Genomic DNA, 19,995 nt, shown 5'->3' on the forward strand with positions numbered 1-19,995 from the left:
TATATAATTCTATATATTATATTTATATAATGATATCGATTTTATATATATATATATATATATATATATATATATATATATATATATAATTATATTTTTTAATAGAATTATTTATCCTTTTTAGGGTTCCCAAAGGTTTGTGCCCCACCCCCGGGAGGGAATTTGGGGTTCCCAATGAAGCACAGGAGAGCTCAGGCTGTGGGAAGCTTTTATTGGGTTTTGTTGAGAGAAATCCAACCTGGTTCAGTGGGGCCGTGCTGGAGGCTGAGCCTGGGTACCAAAACCCCAAAAGGGACAAACTGAGCCCAAAGGGGACAAACTGAGCCCAAAACCGAGCTCTGCCCCAGGGCACAGCTCCCAGAGCCCTGGGCAACAGGGAGAGAATTAAACCAGGATTAAAACCTTGAACCTGTCCAGAGCCCTGGGCAGCAGGGGAAAAGTTAAACCAGGATTAAAACCTTGAACCTGCCCAGAGCACTCTGCAGCTGGCACAGGGTGGGCACAGGAGCTACAGGAGGAGTTTGGGCAGTGCCAGGGCAGGGTTTGGGCTCTGCCTCGAGTCCCTGGGGCTGTGCCAGAACCAGAACGAGCAATGCCATAAACAGGAAACGGCCTTGGAGTCTCAGAGGATTGGGGTATTTACAGGGGTCAGGAACAGACCAGTTACAGGGTTTAACTGGTGTCACTGGTGACCAGTTAACTGGTGTCACTGGTGTCCTGTTTGCAGTGTTTGACTGGTGTCCTATGTACAGTGTTTGACTGGTGCCCAGTTACAGTGTTGAACTGGTGTCCCAGTGTTGAACTGGTGTCCTATGTACAGTGTAAAACTGGGGTCCCAGTTCCAGTAAGGTTGAACTGGTGTCCAGTTGCAGTAATGTGTCACTGGTGTCCCATTTACAGTGTTGAACTGGTGTCCCAGTGTTAACTGGTTTCCAGTTACAGTGTTGAACTGGTGTCCCAGTGTCAGTGGTGTCCCAGTTGCAATGTTTAACTGGTGTCCCATTTACAGTGTTTGTGTCACTGGTGTTCCAGAAGAGCCCCAGTGCTGCTGGTGTCAGTGTCAGGTCAGTTCTGCTCAGGGAAGGGCCTGGGAGCTCTGGGAGGGAGAAACCTGAAGGATTCATCCAGGAAAAATGAGAAAAAATCAATTCCAGGGGTGTTGGGAGCAGCGTTCCTAAACCAGGGCTGGGAGAAAAAGAAAATTCCTTTAAACCCTCACCATAGCTGGGAGGACCTGGATGGAGCCTGGATCCCCACCCAGGTGGAAAGAGCCCCTTGGGACCCCAAAACGCTGCTGGGCACTGGGAGGAGCTGCTGGGTGGAACTGGGAGCACTGGGGGCAGGGGCTGCTCTCCCCCCCTGGGTGGGAACGGAGCCCCTGGGCAGCAGAGCCAGAGGGAATCCTGGATTCCTCCAGGGAGGATCCTCCAGGGAAAATCCTTGGATTCCTCCAGGGAGGATCCTCAGATTCCCCCAGTCAGGGGATTCCTCCAGGGAGGAACCCTGGATTGCCCTGGGGCTGCTCCCCGGCCTGGCAGAGGTTACAGGTGAGGATGTGGGGTGGGCGACCAAAGGACCTCGCTACAGCCACCGTTGCCATTTCCCTGTGGAAACTGCCTGCATTCCATCCGGAGCCATCCCCGACTCCTTCCTCCTCCTCATCCCAGGAGCCTCTTCCTCCTCTTCATCCCCATCTTGCTGTGTTTCCTTCTCCTCCTCATCCCCATCCCAGCTGCCTTCTCTTCCTCAGGCCCAACCCAGGAGCCTCCTCCATCCCCATTCCAGGCGCTTCCTCCTTTCTGGGTCCAAAATCACCCATCCCCCTTTCCTGTGCCAAAACTACCAATCCCACCTTTCTTTTGCCAAAACTACCAATTCCAACTTTCCCTTTCTGGGTCCAAAATCACCCATCCCACTTTCTTTGCCAAAACCACCCATCCCACCCTTCCTGTGCCAGAATCACCAATCCCGCCTTTCTGGCCCCGTTTCGCCGCCAGCGGCGTTGCTTTCACCCAGTGTGAAGAGAGGGGAATTATGGAGCACACGACCCTAAAATCCACCAGGGCACGTGACCCTGAATCCACTGGGTTGTGGGACCCTAAAACCCACCGGGGTGTGGGACCCTAAAATCTGCTGGGGCTCGGGGCCGCCAGGGCCGCCCGTCCGGCAGAGAGGAACGCCCCCCGTTTCCTTTATCCGTCCGTGACCGCGGTGCTATCTCTACCTATCCTAGATATAAATTAAATTAATTTGGGGTCCCGGCGGGCGGGGCTATAGCGTGGTCTCGCTGCCCATGTCCCGCGGGGCCTTCTCGGTGTCGCTGTCCTCGTAGTCCGACTCCATCTCGATCTTCACCTGGGGCACGGCACAGATGGGGTTGCGGGAGTAGTTAAAGGCAGGAGACGACGGGCACGAGATCTTCAGGTGCAGGGTGATACTGGGGGGGAGAGGGGGGTGAGCAGGGGGGCTGCCCCAAACCCACCCTGGAGGTGCTGCCCCCACCCCAAACCCGCCTGGAGGTTTTGAGCTGAGGGGATCCCAAATTCCCCCCCAGGGATGGGGAGGGGTCCCGGTTACCTGCGGTCCATGTCGGAGCCGTTCGGGGACGAGTCAGAACGCAGAGCTCCAGGGGGAGGCCCTCTTTCCTGGGGGGACACAGAGCTGAGACACTGCCCAGGTGACCCCAGACCTTCATCCCAATTCCTGGTGGGAATTGTCCCTGCCCAGCTCTGGGGTGTCCCCCTGTCCTTGGGTGACCCCGTGCCCACCTCCTCGTCGCTGCTGCTGTCGCCTTTGTTGCCTTTCTTCTTCTTCTTCTTGTCGTCCTCCTTCTTCTTCTCCTTCTCGGGGATGATGTTGTCGATCCAGGCCAGGTCGTGCTGGGAGAAGACGAAATCCAGGAGCCTCCTCACCAGGATCAGGGCCAAGATCTGACAGGGGAGAGGTCCAGGAGCAGCTCAACCCAAGATATGGGCTGACCACCAAGCCAAAAACCCCTTAAATCCCAAAAAACCATTGGGAGCGAGGATGGGATTACCATGACTGGGTAGATGGTGATGGCCATGGTGGGACCATGCCAAAAATCCCACAAAACCCTTCCAAGGTAGGATGGGGTCACCGTGACAGGGAAGATGATGGGACCACGCCAGAAATCCCAAAAACCCCCTTTGGATCAAGGATGGGATTTCCATGATGGGGAAGATGATGATGGTGGGACCACACCAAAAATTCCATAAAACCCTTCCAATGTAGGATGGGATTACCATGACGGGGAAGATGATGGCGGCCATGGTGGGACCGCACCAAAAATCCCATTAAATCCCGAAAAAACCCTTTGGATCAAGGACGGGATTACCATGACGGGGAAGATGATGGCGGCCACGGTGGATTTGAGGATCCAGAGCACGGCCAGGCAGATGATCTGCACCAGCGTGAAGAGGTGGATGCGGCGCAGCGGGACGTGCCGCAGGAACACGTAGTCGGGCTGGTGCTTGGCCGGCATCAGGAAGAGCTTGCAGCGATCCCAGAACTGCCCGGGAGGAAGGCCTGGGGTTAATCCTCAGCCCCACCCCACAGGCTGCCCAGGAAAACCCTATTTTGATCCCCCCCAAATGGGGAATTTGTGGGGTTTTGGTGTTTCTCCGAGGGTTTTGGGTGTCTGCTGTCCCATACATGGAAATTTTGGAGTAAAAATCCTCCTTTTGGAGACAGTGTGGGACAGTCTGTGGTCAGTGAGGAGGAGGAGGAGGATGAAGAGAAGGAGGAGGAGAACAACAAGGATGAGGAGGAGAAGGAGGATGAGGATGATGAGGAGGAGGAGAATGGCAAGGATGAAGAGTAGGAGGATGGGGATAAAGAGGATGAGGATGAAGACAGAGGATGAGGAGAATGAGGACAACCTTGAAGAAGATGAAGAGGATGAGGAGGATGCTGAGGAGGAAGGGCACTCACCTGGATGCCGTTGAGCGACGCCACGCCCATGTAGAGGAAGACCCCGTAGAGCACCGGCATGGGGATGTACTGGGAACAGGAACAGCACAGCCTGACCCGGGGAAGGCAGCGGCTCCTCCCCAGGGACAGGGACAGCGCTGGAGGTCACCAGGACGGGACAGGACCCAGCTTTTTTCCCCATGTCCCCAAACCTCTGCAGGGAGGGGGAATGGGATTTTACCTTCAGGATAGGAGCCAGGAAAACCGAAATGCCCGTGAGCACGAAGACGATGATGCCGGTGACCCTCTGCTCCCTGGAGAGGGGACAGGAGCAGGGTCAGCCCGAGGAACCCCCGAGGAACCGAGAACCACCAGTGGGAATGGGACAGTTGACAACTCCTGCCAGGCCCTGGTGTCCTCAGGACAGGACAAACCTTCCCTGTCCTTGGTGTCCCCATGAAGGACAATCCCTGCTGTCCCCTCCCAGGACAGGGAGGTCCCCCCAGCCCAGGACCCCTCTCAGACCCACCTGACCCCCAGGAACTGGGGCTGCTCCCCCGGCGCGCTGGTCTCGGTCTCCATCTTGAGGCTGTCGATGTGGGCGATGGAGATGACGGTGGCGGCCACGTACCAGGGCAGCCCCATGAAGGAGCACACGGCCATCAGGATGCCCACCCAGAAGAGGTCCAGGTGGTACCCAGCTGCCTTCTGCAACAGAGCACGGGGGGCTCTGCACTGGGGGTGTCCCACAGGCAGGGCCTTGGGGCACCTGGTGTCACCCCAAACACCTGGTGTCACCCTGATATACCCCACATGGACCCACTGTCACCATGGTGTGCCCCACACTGATATGGGGCACCTTGTGTCACCCCATATCACCCCACATCTCCCTGTGTCACCCTATATCACCCACCTGCACCCCGTTACCCACAGAACTTCACCCCCAGGCTCTCCATCACCCCAAACCCGCAGCTGGCTGAGGACAGGGGCAGCCCCCAAAAACCACCCCAAACCTGGGTGCTTTGGGGGATCCCTGGGTACCCTGGGTGCTGTGGGGGATCCATGGAGTGCCCTGGGTGCTGTAGGGGATCCTGGGGTGCCCTGGGTGCTGTGGGGGATCCCCAGGGCTCTCACCCTCAGCTTGTGCTCCTTCCTGTTGACGATGACGGCCGTGATCTGCTGGTCCATGAAGATGAGGATGGTGACCAGCAGGGCGGGCAGGGCGCTGGCCAGGTACACCCACCACGGGTTCTTGCCGAAGGGGAACACGAACCAGCCCCGGTCCACGCGCGTGGGCTGGGGACGACAGCGGGGTCGGAACCTCGGCAATGGGGCACGGGTTGGGAGAACCCAAGGGGTGGCATTTGGGGACAGCCCCATCCCGGATCCATCCTAAATCCCGTGCTCCAAACCACCCCCAAATCCTCATTGGGATTTCCATTGGGAGGGATCCTCGCTGGGATTTCCATTGGGATCCTTGTTGGGATCCCCATTGGGATCTTCATGGGGATCATCCCTGGGATCCTCCTTGGGGTTTCTATTGGGATCCCCATTGGGATTTCTATTGGGATCTTCACTGGGATCCTTGTTGGGATTTCCATTGGGATCCCCATTGGGGTCTTCACTGGGATTCTTGCTGGGATCCCCATTGAGATCTTCATGGGGATTGTTATTGGGATCCTCACTGGGGTTTCTATTGGGATCCCCATTGAGATCTTCATGGGGATCATCATTGGGATCCTCACTGGGACCCCTATTGGGATCCTCCTTGGGATTTCTATTGGAATCCTCATTGGGATCCTCACTGGGATCCTCATTGGGATTTCCATTTGGGTTCCACATTGGGATCCCCATTGGGGTCCCTATTGGAATCCTCACTGGGATCCATATTGGGATTTTCATTTGCGTTGTCCATTGGGGTCCCCACTGGGATCCATACTGGGTTCCTCACTGGGGTTTCCATTGGCATCCTCACTGGGATCCTCGTTGGGATTTTCATTGGGATCACCATTGGGGTTCTCACTGGGATCCCCAGGTCACCCCCTGGCTGGGAGAGGAGAAATCCTTCTGGAATGGGGTTTTGTGGAATTTTGGGTTTTTACCTTGAAGTCTGTAGGCACTTGGAGCTTTGGGGTGTTGAGTCCAAAAAGCACATCCAGCCCCACAAACATTAGTATGGACATAAAGATGGAGAAATCGCTAATGAGCTTACGGAGCTACCAGCCAGGGGGGAGAGAGAAAGAAAAGGGAGGAAAAATGGCAAAAAGGAGGAAGAAGAACAAAAAAGGAGGAAAAACAACAAAAAAAGAGAGGAAAGAAAGTCAGAAAATTAGAATATTGTTAGAAAGACTGAGGTAGCTTTTAAGACAGTGCCTGGAGCTGCGAGATTCCCAAAAGAACCTGGAATAAGAGCGTGGGAGAGGAGAGGAGACCCAACCTTGATGATACTGGGGATGTGGAGTTTGGGGGTGTCCAGTCCAAAGCAGGCATCCACTCCACAGAAGAGCAGGATGGAGAAGACATTGGAAAAATCAGCAATGAAAGCCCTGACCTGGAGGCAAGACAGGGAAATGGGGTTGGAAAGGGAATTAATGGGGTGGAAAGGGGAATTAATGGGGTGGGAAGGGAATTAATGGGGTGGGAAGGGAATTAATGGGGTGGGAAGGGAGCTTGTCCAGGTCTCTGTGGATGTCCCCATCCTTCGGAATTGTCCCTTGGTGTCACCTGCAAACCTCTTTGTTTCCATCATTAATGAGAACATTAATTAATGCTGGCCCTGATGGGAGCCCTGGTCACTACTGGTCACTGATGTCCATCAGATCTGGGCTGGTGACCACTTCCCTGTGGGTGGGATCCCACAAATCCCTCATCCATGATCCCACAAGTTCCTCATCCATTCTTCATTCATGATCCCATCCATTCTTCACCCATGATCCCACAAATTCTTGTTCATTAATTGTCCACCAATTAATTGTCCACCCATTAACCCAACTCCAGTTCAGAGAGGAAGCTGCCACAAAAACATCACAAAATTCCAAAAATCAGGGTCTAAAACCTCAGGGATTTAGATGACCCCATGACTGGATGACCCCAGTCATGGCCAAACCCTCCTAAAAACAGAGATGTATTTTCCTGGAGGTCTCTGCCTCCAACCTTCCCAAACCTCCTGGCAGCTCCTGTTTCCCTTCGTTTCTGGGACAGGATCTGCAGGATTTGGTTCTCTCCTTACCTTGGTGGGGAAGTAGCGACTGAATTTGAATTTTTTCAGGGTCAGGGTCATGGAGTAGGTGCCAAAGAAGAGGATGAAGGACATGAGGGCCAGGTCGGGCACGAATTTGCAGGATTTTCCCACTAAGCTGCCGCCGTATTTGAGACATTCCTTCTTACTCAGCTGGGTCCAGTCCAGAGCTGTGAGGTTGAGAGCATTGGACTGGCAAGAAACCCGAAAAAAGCAAAATTAGTGAAATTAGGAATTATTGTGGTGTGCAGGGAAAGGGGGGATTTCAGCTCAAATCCAGCACAGGTGGCATTTTTATGGCGCAGCATGGAAATAAATGAAATGTTCCTGTCCAAAACCCCAAATTTGTACTTTAGGAGATTACAATGTGCAGGAAAAGGGAAATTTCCTGTCCAAACCCCAGATTTGTACTTTTAGGATCACGCTGTGCAAGAAAAATGGGATTTCACAACTGAACTGAGCAAAACCAGTGTTTTTGCAAAAAAGGGAAATTTCCTGCTCAAATCCCAAAAAGAGCAGTTGGAGCACACAAGGAAAGGTGAATTTCCAGAGTTCTGGGGATACCCAAAACTGCAGACCTGATACAAATTTGGGGGGAAAAAACCCCAATTTGAGTTCCCCTCGCTCCGAGCTGGCCCATCCCTCTCCTGGGTGCTGGAATTCCCCATTTCCCCTCCCTGATCCCAAATTTCCCCAGGGCTGAGCAGCTCCCAGTCCTTACCAGAGACACGTTAGTGCTGTTGGGTGCCACTGGCGCTGAAGCATCGAACAGGGTGGCGTTGGCTGCGGGAAAGGAGTCGGTTATTGAGGCTTTGGGGCTGAACCCGAGCTCTGGGGGTTAAACCCCAGCTGGGCTTGGCCTGCTGAGCCCGCCGGGGATCGCCATCCCCGCATTTTGGGGGCAAATCCCCCTTTTTCTAAATTCTCCCTGATTAATCCCACGCGCTGGGGAGGACGCGGCAGCTCCTCCCTGTAGGGCTGGCGAGGGCTGGGCCAGAGGGGAATTTTAGGAGTTCCCAGTTCCTAAAATTTCTGGGAGCTTCCCAGTTCCTAAAATTTCCCAGTTCCTAAAATTTCCAGAAGCTTCCCAGTTCCTAAAATTTTTGGGAGCTTCCCAGTTCATAAAATTTCCCAAGAGCTTCCCAAGGAAGCCACCAGGAATGAGGTAGACTTAAAACCATGGTGGAAAGCTGGGAAAGCACCCTCGTGTGGTTTTATTTTTTGTTTTTTTTGAGAGACGACACCCAAATCACCCCAAATCACACTTGATTTGCCTTTTTAAAATTATCATTAATTTTTTTTAAAAAATAGTTTGGGGGTGTTTTGGTGTCTTTGGTGCAAAATTCCGTCTTTCCGAGCCCCCGGCACCTTCTCCTCCTTGGCTCTTCAGCGACGCGGCTCCGCGGCTCCGGGAGCACCCCCGGGATGTCTCGGGGTGCCCCTAAAAGAGGGAATTCGGGAATTCAGGAATTCTGGGATGGCTTGGCCGCCCCCTCTTCCATCCTCTTCGGCCGCCGCCTCCAGCCCCGGCGCCGGGGTTAATGAGGGAGAGCTGGGTCAGGACAGAGAGCCCAGGGCTGCCAGGACCGAGCTCTGGGGGCAAACTCAGCCCTAAAAACATCGGGTTTGTTCTCATTTCTCTCCTCCACAACCTTTTCTTTTTCCACAAACCCTATTTTGGGGGTTTTATGCCTCTAAAGGGCAGCACGGCACCGGTGGGGTTAGAGAGAGGAGCCCTAAGGGCTCCACACAAACCTTTTTAGAGAGAGAGAAAAGTCAAATACATGAAAAAAAAAAATAACAATGGAACCCCCCCGTGGGGGGAGAGTATCAAATATTAAAATAGTTTTAATATTTAGAAGGTGATACTCACTTGAGATTGAAATCAGCCCCAATTGATGTGTGCAGCAGAGACAAATATGGGACAAATCAGTTATAATAATAAAAAATCAGCAGGGATGGAAAAAAAAGGGAATTAAAAAAAATTAAGGATGGAGAGAGGAATAAACATAATTTCTAGAGGGATTTTAAATCCAGCCTGGACACGGCAGCCTCAGGCAGCCAGGGGAGGATCGGGGATTGGGGTGCAGATGCCTCTGGGCTGCTCGGGGTGGGGGCTTGGGGGAGACCTCCCTGGAGGCTGAAGGCTCCTCCCTGGAGGCTGAAGGCTCCTCCCGGGGGTGCTCACGGCTCTGTCCCGGAATTCCGGCTCTGGGGGCTCCGCCTTCGCTCTCTGCGGGTCGGGATGGGGGCAGGAGTTGGTTCTGGTGCTGCTCTGGGGTCCCGGCTCCCAGTGGGGTCGCGGTGCCCACGAGGGGTGGATGAGCAGGAGTTGAGGAAAAATGTGAAATTCAACCCAAAGGCTGCGAGTGCCACGGGGTGAGAGTGCCAGATGTGTTGGGAATGCCTTGGGTGGAGGGGCTTGGGTGCTGCTCTTGAAGGCAGGAGATGGGCAGAACTTCACCATCATCTTCATCTGCTGTGATCTTCATCCATCATAATTTTCATCCATTGACATTTTCATCCATCGTCGTCTTCATCCACTCTGACCTTCATCCATCGTCATCCTCCTTCACCATCATCTTCATCCACCATGATCTTCATCCACCTTCACCTCCACCCACTGTCAGTCTCCTCTGGCTGCAGCTGGTGCTCCCCCAAATTTGGATTTTTGACATAATTCAGCTCCTGGGGGAGCAGCCGCTCGCTGCCGTGAGCCTGAAGCTGTCTCTGCTCCCTTCCAGGAGCTCCAAGTTCAGATCTGGGATCATCCAGGACGTCTCCCCAAGAGCAAAACCATGGAAGGACCTTCAGCTCAGAGCCCGATAGCCTCTCCTTTTGGATAAGGAGTGGAAAAAGGAGGGAAATGGTCCATGGAGGTTTCCACACCCAGCTGGGACATCCGGGGTGTCCCAGACACCGCACAGCACAGAACCACTCCAGGTGTGTTCTGGAGACTCAGTTTCCATCAGCAGCAGGCTGGAATCACCCAAAATGTCCTTTTCTTTCTTCCATAATTCCTCTTTGTCCATCCAGGTCTGGCTGCTCCAGGCTGAGATCCCAGCTCTCCATCTGCTGTGTCCCAGAAGTTCATCCAAGGGGGACAAGGCTCTTCCTCCATCTCCACAGCCCCCTCGGGGGAGGACGATGAGTTCCAGGTGTCTCCAGCCCAGCTGCCTCCTCCTCCCACGTCCTGGGCCGGGACTGATCCACGCCAGGACCCTCCCACCCCCGGCTGCTGCCCGGGCGGCCCCGGGGTGAACTCACCTGGGTCGGGGGCCACGCACTCGCACTTGTACATGGTCACGTAGTCGGGCTTGAAGTCCGAGTTGATGGGGTAGTACTTGAAGGCCCCGATCATCTTCTTGATGGCGTCGTAGATGAAGATGAAGCTGATGAGGGTGGAGAAGCCCTCCTCGGTGAAGCGCGTGATGTACTTTATGATGAAGCTGGCGTCGGTGGCCACCAGGATAAGGCACTGCAGGGCCGAGTGCAGCCCGATCCACAGGCGGAATTCCATGTAGTCGATCCCGTTGCCTCTGGAAGAGGGGACAGGCGGCCCTGTGAGAGCAGCTGGGGGCTGGGGACACGTCCCAGCCCTGTGGGGACAGGCCCTGGTGTCCCCTGGCGTGGGCCAGCACTCACTTGCTGAAGTCGAAGAGCAGCTTCTCGAAGATGAGGATGGGGCCGGTGCTGCTGAGGATGATGAGGGGCTGCCCGGCGAAGAGGCAGAACATGGAGCCGGCCATGGCCGTGCCCAGGAAGCTCTCCATGACCCCCTGGGGACGGAGCAGAGGTGGCATCACGGGGGTGCCAGGCCATGCCACGTCCCCATGGACCCCCCGATGGAGATGGGGCTGAGGGATGGTTGGGACTGTGTCCCATTGCTCCTGGCATTGCCATGGAGGGATTACAGGGCTCCAGGGCTGCCAGTCCCACCTGGCAGAGATGTCCATCCCCAGAAGCTTGGCATGGCACAAGTAGGGTAAAATCCATCCCATAGATTGTCCATCCCATCCCAATCCCATGGATCCCAATCCCATGGATCCCATCCCATCCCACTGATCCCATCCCACTGATCCCGTCCCTGCCTGTCCCCAGGCCGGTGACACCTGGGCCACACCTGGTAGTTGTCGGTGGCGTCCCCCAGCAGCCCCCCGAAGGTGATGGCGTTGGTGATGCAGCCCAGGTAGATGAAGAGGATGGCGGAGATGGACTGGATATGGAAACCTTCGTAGAAGTCGCTGGGGAACCAGGGCAGCTTCCTCTTGATATCCAGGTAGAGGCCACCACAAAACCTGCGGAGACACCGCCGAGGTGACACCGACACCTGGTGACTTCCACCAAAAGAGAATCGTGGAGTCCTGGAGTGGTTTGGGTTGGAGGGACCTTAAATCCCGTCCCATCCCACCCCTGCCATGGCAGGGACACCTCCCACTGTCCCCGTCCAACCTGGCCGTGGACACTTCTGGGGATGCACAGCTCCTCTGGCCACTTGGGAGATTTATAAATATTGATACATAAATATAATTTATATATAGACACATAAATAGATCTGGTGCTGACCAAAACCCCTTCCCACCAGGGTTCCACCCCAGGGTGAGCCCACAGGAGACGCCAATGGATTCTGGCACCTTCTGGAGGTATCTGGGGGTGGTTCCTGGCTCACCTGCCGGTCCAGGCCAGCTCCTCCCCGATCTCGTGGACTTCGGGCATCTCCCCATCGTCGCTGCCGCCGCCGCCGCCCCCGGCACCCGCCCCGCCGGCCGCGCCGTTCATCTGCCCCACCTCGTTCAGCGAGAACACCGACTTCCTGCGCGACACATTGGCACCGACACACTGGCACCGGCCGATGGGCACCGCTGGCCCAGCACCACCGGACTGGCACCACCTCGCACCCACTCTGGCACTGCCAGATGGGCACCACTGGATCGGCACCACTGGATCAGCACTGCCACATTGGCACTGCTGGATGGGCACTGCTGGATTGGTGCCATTGGATCAGCACCACCAGATTGGCACTGCCACACTGCTGCCACCAGATCAACACTGTCGGATCGACACCACTGGATCAACACTGCCATATTGGCACTGCCAGGTTGGCACCGCTGGATGGGCACGTGGCCCCGGGGTGAGGACCATGGCCGTGGTGCAGCTCTGAGCCTGCACTGAGTGTGGGTTTTGGGGTGAATCTGGCCAGATTCAGAGGGGGGTTTGGTCAGTTTGTGGAGCAATGGGTTGGGTTGGGTTGGCTTGGGAGGGACTCAAGGATGATCCAGCTCAACTCCTGCCCAGGGCAGGGTCACCTCCCCCTGTCCCAGGAGGGTGGAAACGGCTCTGAGCCGAGCTGGGATCAAACCCTGCTGCAAACCCAGTGTGTCTGGAACATCTGGAGGGGTCACTTCAGGGATGTAGCCAAGCGAGGCCCTCACCCCCCAGAACTGGACACGGGTGCAGCCCCACCCACCTCTTCTCAGCCGAGGGCACTTTTTTGGGGGGCTCGATGCGGATGTTGGGGTCCCACTCGCCGGGCGGGAGGACGATGACCTCGTCCAGGAACTCGTCGATGCCGGCGATCAGGTCCTCCCTGTCCCGGGCTTTGTAGGCAACGTCGCTGAAGAGCTGGGGGTGGACATGGGACAGGGTCACCTCCAGCCCCACGTCCTCCCTGGGGTTTCAATCGCAGGTTTTGGGGTGATAAGGTGGAAATTGCTTTCTTTGCTGGGTTCTGGGTCCCACGCGAGGGCTGGGGTGGCCTCCACTCACATCGTCCACCATGAGCGTGGCGATGGCCCTGCCGATCTCGTTGTAGGATTTGGCTTTTCCCGCCGGGCCGAGGAGAATGAAGAGGAACCTGGGGAGGAAGAGGAGCCGTGTTGGCCGCCTGGGAGCCCTGGTGCCAGCAGACCCTTCAAGGGACAGTGCTCACCTGGTGGGGACGGGCACCTCAGTCACCCCGCCCAGCATGGTGGCCTGGAGCAGCCGCACGAAGGCCACAAAGGGCTTCTCCAGGAACTCCACCTCCCCCACCAGCACGTTGGAGGCCTCGGCATCCTTGGGGATCTTCTTGATGAACTTGTTCTTCAGCTGTCGGCAAAGACGAGATCGAGGAAGGGAGCAGTTGCCAAAATTTGGATTTTCCCCCTTTTTTTTCCCCACCAAAGTTGGAGCTTCAGGCTCCAAGATTTCACCTGTTGTTGTCCCAGGACTCCCAGAGGTGGGGACTGAGGAGCCAGGAAAAAAAAGCCAAATTTCTTCAGAAACTTGGCAAAAACTGAAACTAAACTGCACCCTCAGGGCTCCACAACCCAACCAGCAACGTTTGCTTTTGCTCTCCTGGATTCTCTGCAAGGAAAACTCCCTGAAATGCCCTGTGGAAAACCTGAGCCAACCCCAGGGGTGCTGCAGTGAGCCAGGAACATTTTTAGAGTTTATTTCCAGCTCCTCATGGCACAGAACCCCCCAAGCCCTGCATGGGGGAGGTTTTTGTGCCTCCCCAACCCCATTCTGGGAGCTGGAACAATAATGGGAGGAGGAAAACCTCATCCATGGATTTATTCCCCAGGTCTCTTCTCCCCTGCAGCTCTTTTCATTGCAGCCTAAAAGGGTTCAATAGGCAGCCAGGCAGGGAGTTATGATAATCTATATGGCAGCATGAGGGCAGGCATGTGAGCCGGGCAGCCGCCTCGCCCCGGCCTAATCTTCTAAATCCAAATGGAAAAAAAAAAAAATCATAATAATAATAAAGCAACTCCTCCAGTTCTGCTCGGAATAAGAGCAGGAGTTACCAGTGGCCACTAAGCTTCGTGTAACACTTAAAAAGTCCCTTTGTAGTGGGCCTAATAGGGTGATTAAACCTAAATGCTTTGCATATTTTGGGATTAACCCTCCGAACCCCATTGCTGGAGGGGATATTTGGGGTTCCTGACTGGGCAATGGGATGGAGTCATTTCAGGTGGTGTCCCTGTCCCGTGGATCCCTGCAGAACGTGGATTTCCATCCATGAAATCCAAGGGAATCAAACACTGTTTATTGTGTTTGGGCTTGCCCTAAAGTGCATCACCCCAGGTAAAACCAGTGAGGACATCCCAGGGGAAAAGCAAGTGGTTATTCCATCCCATTCCCTAAAAACCCATTCTGCCTTTGGTTTATGATGAAATCAGGAACAGAAACAAAGCAAAGCTCATAAAGGGAACCAGCCATTCCCAGAAAAATCTGGTATGGGAAGGGGACAAAAATCCCACTGATCCATCCCATCCCCAGCTCCTCCTAAAAGCAACCCCAGAAGGAAAAGCCCCCCAAGGCCTCTGGGATGAGCTTTGCACTGGGAAACCTCAGAAAATGCAAATCCCACCCCAAATTCCAGGCCCTCACCCTCAGAGCTGCATCCCAAGAGCTCCAGTGGGATTTGCCGCCCTCTCCCTTTAGGATTCCCACACTTCCAGGCAGCTCCCTGCAGATCTGGAGGGAATTTTGCCCCACCCCGGTGGATTTGGGCTCCTGGCTCGTCCCTCACTCCGTGCTGAGAGCTCGGGTGTCACCTCTGGGGCAGCTTCCCCACGGGGATCAATACAGCAATTAACTGCCCTAATTAGGAATTTGTGTGGGCATCGACCCAGCCTCGGCTCACATGGACCCGACACCCAGCAGGGATCGTGCTGGGCTTTGGGATTTGGGAATTTGGGATTTTGGGTACCTGGTCAGTGCTCGGGGTGTCCGAGATGTCGTTCATGCTCCGGCTCTGGGCGTGACCTGGAGGGAAGGGAGGGAAGGTGAGGAAAAGGGAAAAGCCACCCAAGGTGCCAGGAGAAAACCCAGTGAGGGGAGTTTGTGACAAGAAATAAAATATTGGTGATGGTGTCTGGGCTTGCAAAGCAGCAGCAGTGCCGTGAAAACCTGGGAATTAGGGGAAATTCCTCCTGTGAGAGGGTGGGAAGGGGGCAGTGATGGAGTCCCCATCCCTGGAAGGGTCCAGAAACCCTCTGGATGTGGCACCTGGGGACACCATGGTGCTCCATGATCTCAGAGGGCTTTTCCACCCCTAATGATCCCAAAGCTCCATAGATGGGACCATTTCCAGTCTCGGCCACACAAACCAGGGCTCCTTTGGGATGTCCCAGCTGCCCTCTCCCAGCCCAGCAATCTTTCAGGCTTCCCTCCCTCTTCCAGCACCGTTCCTTCCCTCCCTAAGGACTCCAAGGAATCTTTTCCTGCACCCCACACCAGCTCATCCCAAATTCTGTGGTGGGACCTCATTGCAACCTCCCACTCTGCCCCTGGGGCTGGGAATTTGGTGTTCCAGGGAATTATTCGGTTTTCCAGGGAACCATTTGGTGTCTCAAGGAAGGCTGTGGTATCCCAGTGAATTATTTGGTGTTCTAGAGAACTATTTGGTTTTCAGAGAATTATTTGGTGTTCCAGGGAATAATTTAGTGTCTTATTGAATTATTTGGTGTCCCAGAGAAGCCTGTGGTGTCTCACTGAATTATTTGGTGTCCCAGGGAATTATTTGGTGTCCCAGTAAGTGCTGTGGTGCCCTGGGGAAGGCTGTGGTGTCCCAGTAAATTATTTGGTGTCCCAGGGAATTATTTGGTGTCCCAGGGAATTATTTGGTGTCCCATTGAATTATTTGGTGCCCCAGGGAATGCTGTGGTGCCCCAGGGCAGGCTGTGGTGCCCAGGGCAGGCTGTGATGCCCCAGGGCAGGCTGTGGTGCCCCAGGGCAGGCTGTGATGCCCCAGGACAGGCTCTGGTGCCCGGGGCAGTGCCCCACTCACGCAGGCGGCCGTAGCTGGCGCTCTGCCGCAGCCGCAGGTCCTCGGTGGAGCGGTGGAAGGCGGCGCCGGCGGCCGGGCCCCGCACGGGGCTGCGAGCTGGGGAGAGAGAGGGGAGAGGGTGAGATGGGGAGGGGATCCCGCGGGAATGTGGGGACAGGATCCCAGTGGAAATGTCACAGCAGGATCCCACTGGGAATGTCAGGCAGAATCCCATTGGAAATGCTGGGGCAGGACCCCATTGGGAATGTGGGGACGGGATCCATTGGAAATGCTGAGGCCGGACCCCATTGGGAATGTGGGGACGGGATCCATTGGAAATGCTGGGGCAGGACCCCATTGGGAATGTGGGGACGGGATCCATTGGAAATGCTGGGGCAGGACCCCGTTCAGAACGCCAGGATGCTCCAGGGGCTGCTGGCGACCAACGCCAGCCTGCAGCAGCGAGTGACCTCCCGCTAAACCCGAGGGAACGATCGGGAACGGGCCCAAATCCCCTTTTGTAAGGGCAGGGACAGCGGGATCAGCCGCGGCCAGACCGGATTTGTCTGCGGCCGCCGCGCCAGCAAAGCCCAGCGGCACCGAGCCCGGCGCCGGCGGTGCCACCGTCCTTGTGCGGCGCCAGCGCGCGGTGACGTCATCAACGTGCGGTGACGTCATCAACGCATGGTGACGTCATTGGCACATGGTGACATCAGCAGCATACTGTGATGTCATTGGCACACGGTAATGTCATCATCACCTATTACCCCCACAGTGACATCATCACAGAGTCATTGTCCCCATTGTGATGTCATCACACAGTGACATTGATGCCACACAGTGACCTTGACCCCATGGTGGCATCATCACACAGTGCCATTGTTTCCACAGTGATGTCATCGCATGGTGGCAGCGTCCCCACAGTGACATCATCACAGATTGCCATTGTCATCACATCGATGTCATCACAGTGCCATTGTCCTCACATGGTGATGTCACAATACAGTGGCATTGTCACCACACAGTGATGTCATCACACTATGACATCACCACACACTGACATTACCATCACACTGTGATCTTGCCCCTCACACAACGATGCCATCCCTCAATGATGTCACCATACGGTGGCATTGTCCCTGCCACAGCCACATCCCTCACACAACACTGTCCCTGTCACACAGCGCTGTCCCTGTCCCACACTGTCCCTGTCCCCAACACCTCCTTGTCCCCAGCTCCCACTGACCCCCACCCCCAACCCCACCAGGGCAGAGTTTTGGGCCCCTTCCCGTCCCAGCCCCGGTTCCCCGTCCCTGCCCGGCGCTCACCGGTGTTGGAGGACACGGATTTGCCGATGTCGGCCAGCGAGCGGTGGATCGGCTTCTTGGTCTGGTGCCGGTGCTTGCGCAGGAGGACGAAGCTGAGCTTCTCCCGCAGCTCCGGCTTCAGCAGCCCGTCCTCGATCTGCTTCTCGATGACATCGTCTGCAAAGTATGGCTGCAGTGAACCCCAAAACCTCTCCAAAACTCCCCAAAATGTCCCCAAATTGTCCCGTCCTCGATCTGCTTCTCGATGACATCGTCTGCAAAACACGGCTGTGGTGACCCCCAAAACCTCTCCAAAATGTCCCATCCTCAGTCTGCTTCTCAATGACATTATCTACAACACATGGCTGTGATGAACCCCAAAACCTCCCCAAAATGTCCCCAAAACCTCCACAAAATGCCCCATCCTCAATCTGCTTCTCAATGACATTATCTACAACACATAGCCATGGTGACCCCCAAGAACCTCCCAAAAATGTCCCAAAAATGTCTTCAATCTGCTCCTTGATGACATCATCTACAACACATGGCCATGGTGACCCCCAAGAACTTCCCAAAAATGTCCCACCATCAATCTGCTCCTCAATGACATCCTCTGCAACACCCAGAGGTGGTGACTGCCAAAACCCCCCAAAATGTCCTCAGTTTGCTCCTCGATGACATCACCTGCACACACCCATCCACGGTGATCCAGGGGCGACCCCAAAACCACCCCAAAATCTGCTGCTTCAGCAGAGGCCCCCAGACCCCCCAAAACCTCAACACAACATTCAAGGGAACACCTGATGGCTCCCAACTCCTCCCTTTGCTCATTCCTGGACAAATTCAGGGAAAAAAATGAATTTAAATCCATTCCCATCATTTTAGGGCATGGGGGGAAAAAACCTCCAGGGGCTCCTACCAATAATTTGGGGCAAGGAGTATCCGTCGAGGTCCAGGAGCACCGTTCCTGTCTGGAGACACGTCCGCAGCTCAAAGAGGCTGTGCAGGGACAGCGTGGACACGTGGGGTTTGCTCCACCTCTCGCCGCCTTCCTCCACCTTCTCCTCGAACTTGATCCACCTGGAACGGGAGCAGGATGGGGCAGGTGTGAGGAGCTGGGAATGGCTTTTCCTTCCCGGGGAGTTTCCCTGCTTGGAGGGCCTGGATTGATTCATGTCACAGAGTTCTCGCTCGTTATCCGGGCTGGGAAGGGAGGATGTGGTGGAGCATTCCCAAAAGTGCTGCCTGTGGGGTTGTGGAGGGAGGGAATGCTCCCAATCCCACCAGGAAACACAAATCCATGGATTTATCCATCTTCAAATTGTATCTGTGGGATTTGGGAGCTGTGGGGTTGAGGAAAAGTTTCCAGTCCCACCAGGAAACCCAAATCCATGGATTTCCCCATCCTCAAATCGCTCCTGTGGGATTTGGGAACATTGGGGTGGAGAAAAAGCCCCGACAGAGCCCCAAACCACAACACCCATCCCTGATTTCTCCGGAGAATCCCAATTTCCAACCCTTCCTCTTTCCTGGGATGGAATTCAAACTCCCCGCCCAGCGCCGCCGCCGTTCCCCCAAAGCCGATTAGGGCACTGCTCCTCTGCCTTCTGCCCCGTTTTCCAAGGAATTTGGGTCATTATGGAGAGTGGGATTGGGGCAGGAATCCCTGTGGGATTGGGGACAGGAATCCCTGTGGGATTGGGGCAGGAATCCCTGTGGGATTGGGGCAGGAATCCCTGTGGGATTGGGTGGGATTGGGGCAGGAATCCCTGTGGGATTGAGGCAGGAATCCCTGTGGGATTGGGACAGGAATCCCTGTGGGATTGGGACAGGAATCCCTGTGGGATTGGGTGGGATTGGGGCAGGAATCCCTGTGGGATTGAGGCAGGAATCCCTGTGGGATTGAGACAGGAATCCCTGTGGGATTGGGGCAGGAATCCCTGTGGGATTGGGGCAGGAATCCCTGTGGGATTGGGGCAGGAATCCCTGTGGGATTGGGTGGGATTTGGGGCAGGAATCCCTGTGGGATTGAGGCAGGAATCCCTGTGGGATTGGGGCAGGAATCCCTGTGGGATTGGGCACAGCTCCAGCCATTGGCACCCTTGGATTCCTTTGCTGAGGATTCCACTTTCAAACCCTCCCAAAATCCCATTTTCCAGCATTTTCCCCATTCAGAAATGCCCTTTTCTAACACCCTTATAAACAATGTCCATACTCTGATATTCCATTTTCAAAACCCCATCTCCCCCATTCAGAAATGCCCTTCTCTAACCCCCTTAAACACTCATTCCCTGACATTCCATTTTCAAAACCCCATTTTCCAGCATTTCCCCCGTTCAGAAACGCCCTTTCCTAACCCCCACAAATCCCACACCCCCTTCCCCGACCCCGTTATCCCGCGGGGACGTTTTGGGATGGGATTTCCCCCGTTCCCCATTCCCGGATCCCCGACCTGGCCGATTCCTTCCACTCCATGTCGTCGCCGTCGCGCTGCAGCGTGTCCATCTCGGTGAACAGCGTGGGGTTGGGCGCCTCGTCCTCCTCGCCCAGGATGTACCGGAGCCGTTCCGCGGCCGGGGACACTGCCGGCAGAAACCGATGGAATTCCGGGGGGAAACGGGATGGGAATGGACCCAGAGGGGCAAAAACGGGGATGGAAATGGAGGGAAATGTTTGAGGGGATGGGGGAAACTCCATCCCGAATTCCCTGTGGGAAAAACTGCTGGAATTCCATTGGAAACAAGATGGTCCCACAGGGAATGGCC

General features: G+C 55.3%; 1 protein-coding gene across 1 annotated transcript; it reads right to left on the reverse strand.

Moving 5' to 3' along the window:
* Positions 1-191: 191 nt before the first annotated feature.
* Positions 192-19,812, reverse strand: SLC4A5 (solute carrier family 4 member 5). Its single transcript, XM_063175114.1, has 23 exons — positions 19,683-19,812; positions 18,150-18,310; positions 17,252-17,407; positions 15,945-16,040; positions 14,865-14,920; positions 13,098-13,255; positions 12,935-13,022; positions 12,636-12,790; positions 11,838-11,981; positions 11,292-11,466; positions 10,814-10,947; positions 10,436-10,707; positions 7,890-7,951; positions 7,160-7,360; positions 6,368-6,481; positions 5,065-5,226; positions 4,460-4,638; positions 4,172-4,244; positions 3,952-4,020; positions 3,356-3,529; positions 2,769-2,930; positions 2,578-2,645; positions 192-2,437 (listed from the first exon to the last, which is right to left on the reverse strand). The coding sequence occupies exons 1-23, from the start codon at positions 19,733-19,735 to the stop codon at positions 2,272-2,274; spliced, it is 3,078 nt and encodes a 1,025-aa protein (XP_063031184.1). The 5' UTR covers positions 19,736-19,812; the 3' UTR covers positions 192-2,271.
* Positions 19,813-19,995: the final 183 nt, after the last annotated feature.

The sequence above is a fragment of the Melospiza melodia genome, chromosome 23, assembly GCF_035770615.1.
Source record: "Melospiza melodia melodia isolate bMelMel2 chromosome 23, bMelMel2.pri, whole genome shotgun sequence".
In the NCBI taxonomy this organism is placed as follows: domain Eukaryota; kingdom Metazoa; phylum Chordata; class Aves; order Passeriformes; family Passerellidae; genus Melospiza; species Melospiza melodia.

What these genes read in the sequence shown, in the direction of transcription:
- SLC4A5 (XM_063175114.1), bottom strand. Translation starts at nt 19,735, where the DNA reads ATGGACACGCTGCAGCGCGACGGCGACGACATGGAGTGGAAGGAATCG. An exon ending in CCACGCTCATGGTGGACGAT is followed by an intron (nt 12,791 to 12,934) that starts GTGAGTGGAGGC and finishes GTCCACCCCCAG; the next exon opens with CTCTTCAGCGACGTTGCCTA. An exon ending in GTCGCTACTTCCCCACCAAG is followed by an intron (nt 6,482 to 7,159) that starts GTAAGGAGAGAA and finishes TCTTGCCTCCAG; the next exon opens with GTCAGGGCTTTCATTGCTGA.